General features: G+C 51.7%; 1 protein-coding gene across 1 annotated transcript in view; it reads right to left on the reverse strand.

Annotated features, from left to right (window-relative positions):
• Positions 1–5,653, reverse strand: part of LOC123760823 (putative tyrosinase-like protein tyr-3) — a 28,573-nt gene extending 22,920 nt beyond the window's left edge. Inside the window, exon 1 of the mRNA XM_045746607.2 lies at positions 5,403–5,653. Within this exon, the coding sequence (XP_045602563.2) occupies positions 5,403–5,433 (31 nt within the window). The 5' untranslated portion in view covers positions 5,434–5,653. The remainder of the gene's footprint in view (positions 1–5,402) is intronic.
• Positions 5,654–6,209: the final 556 nt, after the last annotated feature.

Consider the following 6,209-nt stretch of genomic DNA (forward strand, 5'->3'; position numbering starts at 1 on the left):
TGAGCCTACTGGGCTCTATCATATCTACATTTGAAACTGTGTATGGAGGTCAGCCTCCACCACATTACTGCCTAATGTATTCCACCTGTTAACTACTCTGACACTGAAAAATTCTTTTAATGTCTCTGTGACTCATTTGAGTATTAAGTTTCCACCTGTGTTCCCTTGTTCGTGTTCCATCCGTGCTGAAGAGTTTGTCCTTGTCCACCCTGTCAATTCCCCTGAGAATTTTGTAGGTGATTATCATGTCTCCCCTTACTCTTTTATTTTCCAGGGACGTGAGGTTCAGCTCCTTTAGCTCCTCGTTGCTCATACCTCTCAGTTCCGGGACGAGTCTGGTGGCATACCGCTGAATCTTCTCTAACTTTGTCTTGTGTTTAACTAGGTATGGACTCCAAGCTGGAGCTGCATAATCCAGGATAGGTCTGACATAAGTGGTATACAGGGTCTTGAACGATTCCTTACACAAGTTTCTAAAGGCAGTTCCTATGTTGGCCAGTCTAGCACATGCCGCTGACGATATCCTTTTGATGTGGGCCTCTGGGGACAGGTTCGGTGTGATATCAACCCCCAGATCTTTCTCTCTATTTGACTCTTGCAGGATTTCACCTCCAAGATGGTACCTTGTGTTCAGCCTTGTGCCCCCTTCGCCTAATTTCATTACCTTACATTTTCCTGAGTTGAACCTTAGCAGCCATTTTCTAGACCATTCCACCAGTTTGTCCAGGTCGTCCCGTAGTCTCTGTCTATCTTCATCTGTCTTGATTTTTCTCATATTTTTTGCATCGCCAGTAAACATTGAGAGGAATGAGTCTATACCCTCTGGAAGATCGTTTACATATATTAGAAACAGAATGGGTCCAAGTACAGAGCCCTGTGGGGAGGAGAGTGAGTGAAGGAGAGCAGGTGTGAGGGAGAGAGTGAGTGTAGGAGAGCAGGTGTGAGGGAGAGAGTGTAGGAGAGCAGGTGTGAGGGAGAGAGAGAGGGAGTGCGAGCCTCACGGAAGGGGGTGACCGTGGCAAGTGAAGCAGTGAATTAAAACGCCGGAAGCTGCATATTTCAGTACCGAGAGAATACCAATCTGTCCACGTCTCTGTGACGCCTATGTCACGGCTCGGCCCGTGTCGCGGCTCGGCCCGTGTCGCGGCTCGGCCCGTGTCACGGCTCGGCCCGTGTCGCGGCTCGGCCCGGGCCAAGCTGCGACCGACATCACCCTAAACACACATCCGTGCCTCTCACGCATCGTGTCACCAAACGCAATATTTTTCGCATATAATGAATAGTGGTGATTAATATTCTGTGTATAGTTAGACCTGGGATAGTTTAGGTCTGGTATTTTGACGGTAATTATATGTATTTGCTGCACGGTGATGAAGCACTTAGAGAGGTGGGAGTCGAAGATACGTTGTGATATATACGACTCTGGGGCTTAATAAACCAATTGATGTATGCAAGGAAAAGAAGCAACTCGGATCTCAATAAGCAAATCGGTGGGATTCGAAGCCCGGACCTTGTGCGCTCGGTATAGCGTTACGGGGAACGATTGTCAAACTCCTGATCCCGGGTTCGATTCCTCGCATTGCTCCTCATATTGTAAAAAAAAAAAAAAACTCCTTACCCATACCAATTTCTTTGCTTAACTAGACGTAAATCTATTAGTTCCAAGAATTAAATAGATGATATGTGATCGCACTCTAAACACCACAATCAACACTTTGTTGTGTCTAACTTTGTTGATTTGAAACACGATCAAATGTTTCCTTCTGTTTCAGAAAAGATTATGCATTGGGTACGAAGAGTCAGTGAGTGATTACCTTATGTCATCTGTTCATTCCTTCGTATAGTACAACTGCTTGCCTCGCCTGACGTGTACGACACGTGAGAACTACATACCAGTATGTTGACCAGACCACACACTAGACGTTTGAAGGGACGACGGCGTTTCGGTCCGTCCTGGACCATTCTCAAGTCGATTGTGTCCAGGACGGACCGAAACGTCGTCGTCCCTTCAAACTTCTAGTGTGTGGTCTGGTCAACATACTTCAGCCACGTTATTGTGACTCATCGTCTGCAACATACCAGTACACTGCCTGTCACGCAGTGTTTGAAGGTGCTATATATACTCAGTGGCGTTGAAAATCACATGAGATAAATGAAGAAAAAAATTCTTACCAACGGGTCACACAACTCCCACGCTTAATGTTCTTCATGTCTCAACAAAAGAGTGTACACTGAGGCCCTGGTGTACACTGATGACCCTGGTGTACACTGATGGCCCTGGTGTACACTGAGGGGCCCTGGTGTACACTGAGGGGCCCTGGTGTACACTGAGGGGCCCTGGTGTACACTGAGGGGCCCTGGTGTACACTGATGGCCCTGGTGTACACTGAGGGCCCTGGTGTACACTGATGGCCCTGGTGTACACTGAGGGCCCTGGTGTACACTGAGGGCCCTGGTGTACACTGAGGGCCCTGGTGTACACTGATGGCCCTGGTGTACACTGAGAGCCCTGGTGTACACTGATGGCCCTGGTGTACACTGAGGGGCCCTGGTGTACACTGAGGGGCCCTGGTGTACACTGATGGCCCTGGTGTACACTGAGGGGCCCTGGTGTACACTAAGGGCCCTGGTGTACACTGATGGCCCTGGTGTACACTGAGGGGCCCTGGTGTACACTGATGGCTCTGGTGTACACTGAGGGCCCTGGTGTACACTGAGGCCCTGGTGTACACTGATGACCCTGGTGTACACTGATGGTCCTGGTGTATACTGAGGGGCCCTGGTGTACACTGAGGGGCCCTGGTGTACACTGAGGGCCCTGGCGTACACTGAGGGGCCCTGGTGTACACTGAGGGGTCCTGGTGTACACTGAGGGCCCTGGTGTACACTGAGGGCCCTGGTGTACACTGAGGGCCCAGGTGTACACTGAGGGCCCTGGTGTACACTGAGGGGTCCTGGTGTACACTGAGGGGCCCTGGTGTACACTGAGGCCCTGGTGTACACTGATGACCCTGGTGTACACTGATGGTCCTGGTGTACACTGATGGTCCTGGTGTACACTGAGGGCCCTGGTGTACACTAAGGGGGCCCTGGTGTACACTGAGGGGCCCTGGTGTACACTGAGGGCCCTGGTGTACACTGAGGGGGCCCTGGTGTACACTGAGGGCTAATATATCCTGTACACGTGTGAGTGGGTGTCCCCTCGAGGCAAACACCCATTCTCGCTGGCTCAACGCCACGCTCTGGACGTTGATCTCTCAAGGTTATCAGTCAAGTATTTCTCCATCTACTGCCTTACTGGACCCAACCTTGTCCCCGCCTTACAGGGGGAGCAGCTGCACCCCAGCATGCTTCACAGGGGGCAGCTGCACCCCCAGCATGCTTCACAGGGGAGCAGCTGCCATCCATCTATTGTCCATCTATCTATTTGTCCATTTATCTATTTGTCCATCTAGCTATTTGTTCAAGTATATTTATCCATCCATCCATCTGTCCCTTTATCCATCCATCCATCTATGGTGTGCGGATGGTCTCCGATGAGAGGAGCTTACTAGGGCGAAATGCTGAAGAATATAATAGTTACCCCCATTTACCTTGAGAATGGGGCCGACTTAATTAGTTCAGCCCATTTGGCCCGGACGCTGGAGCGACGCCTCGACAAGTCCAGCCTGACCAGGTAGAGCGACCTGGTAGAGGTAGGTAGCCAGGTAGAGCGACCTGGTAGAGGTAGGTAGCCAGTTTGAGCGACCTGGTAGAGGTAGGTAGCTAGGTAGAGCGACGGCACAAGCCAAGCTTGGCCACGGGCCGGGCTTGGGGGAGTAGAAGAACTCCCAGAACCCCATCAAACAGGTATCAAGCAGACGGTCTTGCTTCAAGCAGGTCGGCGTTGAAGCCCCGACCGTTGTTCGGTACCGTTCTTTCCCTCTGTCTCATCCCAAATCCTTGCCCAGTAGGTGGCTTGCCCTGCCAGACCCAGAAAGTGGCTTGCCCTGCCGGGCCCAGAAGGTGGCTTGCCCTGCCAGACCCAGAAAGTGGCTTGCCCTGCCAGACCCAGAAGGTGGCTTGCCCTGCCGGGCCCAGAAGGTGGCTTGCCCTGTCAGACCCAGAAGGTGGCTTGCCCTGCCGGGCCCAGAAGGTGGCTTGCCCTGCCGGGCCCAGAAGGTGGCTTGCCCTGCCGGGCCCAGAAGGTGGCTTGCCCTGCTAGGCTCTAGGGTGCTGACCGAGTAATTTATGGGAACCAAAATTAGGGTTTTAACACCGTTTTAAAATAATTGTAGTGTTTCACTGTGAGTTTAACTTGGGTCTTGTATGAAGACCTTCTCCAGCTGACGCTTACCACAACACCTCGCCTCGTAGGGGGCCTCGTAGCCTGGTGGATAGCGCGCAGGACTCGTAATTCTGTGGCGCGGGTTCGATTCCCGCACGAGGCAGAAACAAATGGGCAAAGTTTCTTTCACCCTGAATGCCCCTGTTACCTAGCAGTAAATAGGTACCTGGGTGTTAGTCATCTGTCACGGGCTGCTTCCTGGGGGTGGAGGCCTGGTCGAGGACCGGGCCGCGGGGACACTAAAAGCCCCGAAATCATCTCAAGATAACCTCAAGATAACACCACAATTGTGTTTATATCCTTAAATGAATAAATAAACTTTGAAATAATTCGAATGAATCAACAAGCACAGCAGCAAGTAATTGGTTCACTGGTGACAAGAGCTGAGAATATACGTTAGAATTAGAAAGTTGTTTTGATTCAAAAGTTAGAAGAGAAGCAATTGTATGTATGGAAGCCACTGGAGATGGTATCTCTTAAGTAAAGGTTATCGTGAGGTTATCTTGAGATGATTTCGGGGCTTTTTTTTAGTGTCCCCGCGGCCCGGTCCTCGACCAGGCCTCCACCCCCAGGAAGCAGCCCGTGACAGCTGACTAACTCCCAGGTACCTATTTACTGCTAGGTAACAGGGGCATTTAGGGTGAAAGAAACTTTGCCCATTTGTTTCTGCTTCGTGCGGGAATCGAACCCGCGCCACAGAATTACGAGTCCTGCGCGCTATCCACCAGGCTACGAGGCCCCCTACGAGGTAGTCATAAAAAAATAAGGGTTAAAGGAAACTGCAGTAGGCCTATATGAGGCAGCTATTATATATATATATATACATCTACTAAACTCACTCACTATATATGTCTAACTTACGCTTGAAACAATCCAACGGTCTCATGTCTATAATATATCCCTGGTAATTTGTTTCATAACTCCAGAATCCTGTTTCCCTGTAATCCACCCGGGTCGTACTCGACCAAGGCAGCCCTGGTCGAGGACCGGACCGCGGGGACGCTAAGGCCCGGGAAATCATCTCAAGATAACCTCAAGATGTGAACGTTAGAGGGAGAAGGAAGGCTGGACTCACCCTGGGCATCAGTAGTGAGGAGGAGCACCATAGCAACCGCAGCAGCATAGGTCAGTCTGGACTGTGCTCCATCTTGACAGGTCAGGCCCCTGAGTCCGGCGATCTACACCCAGCAGTACTCTCTCTCTCAAGTGTGTCCCGCTGTATAGGACTGACGGAGGCGAATAGTGTGGTCTTAGGTCACGGGGGGTCGGGGCTGAGGGCGACTGTCTCACGAGGTGCTGGCACGCTCCACTACCTTCCACTGCGATTCTACGATACTGAATAACACCAACAGGGCCCCTGCTGGAGCCTTATATACTGTGGTGGTGCCTTGGTGCAGCACGTGGTGGTCCTGTGACGTCACGTGGTCCTGTGACGTCACGTGGTCCTGTGACGTCACTCCATGGCCCGCGCCGCCGCACTAACCCCGCTATAGAGACACCATCCTTGTTCCCGCCCTTGTGGACGCTTCTTTCATTCAACCTCGTTTACGATGAACTTAATAATATATTCCAGCGTATAACAAACGCATACACGAGCCACGATAGAGATTAATAAAGGAAAAAGTGACCGTCCATCACCTGGTAAACACCATTGGCTCAGGCACTTGAAGGATAACCCTGCGAACCTTGCTGACACCTGATTGGCTGCACACGGCCGTGACGACACAGGCCCCGCCCACCTCCCGGGCGGGGCCACTAAGCAGGAAATTATTGCTCAGTTGGTGACTGTCCTCCGGCAGGGAAGGTTGAGCACGGGGGCTGTGGGCGTGTTCCGAGGAGGTGGGCGTGGCCAGCCGGTCACTGAATACTGACTGGAGGGTTG

Source organism: Procambarus clarkii, chromosome 21, assembly GCF_040958095.1.
Source record: "Procambarus clarkii isolate CNS0578487 chromosome 21, FALCON_Pclarkii_2.0, whole genome shotgun sequence".
Taxonomy (NCBI): Eukaryota; Metazoa; Arthropoda; class Malacostraca; order Decapoda; family Cambaridae; genus Procambarus; species Procambarus clarkii.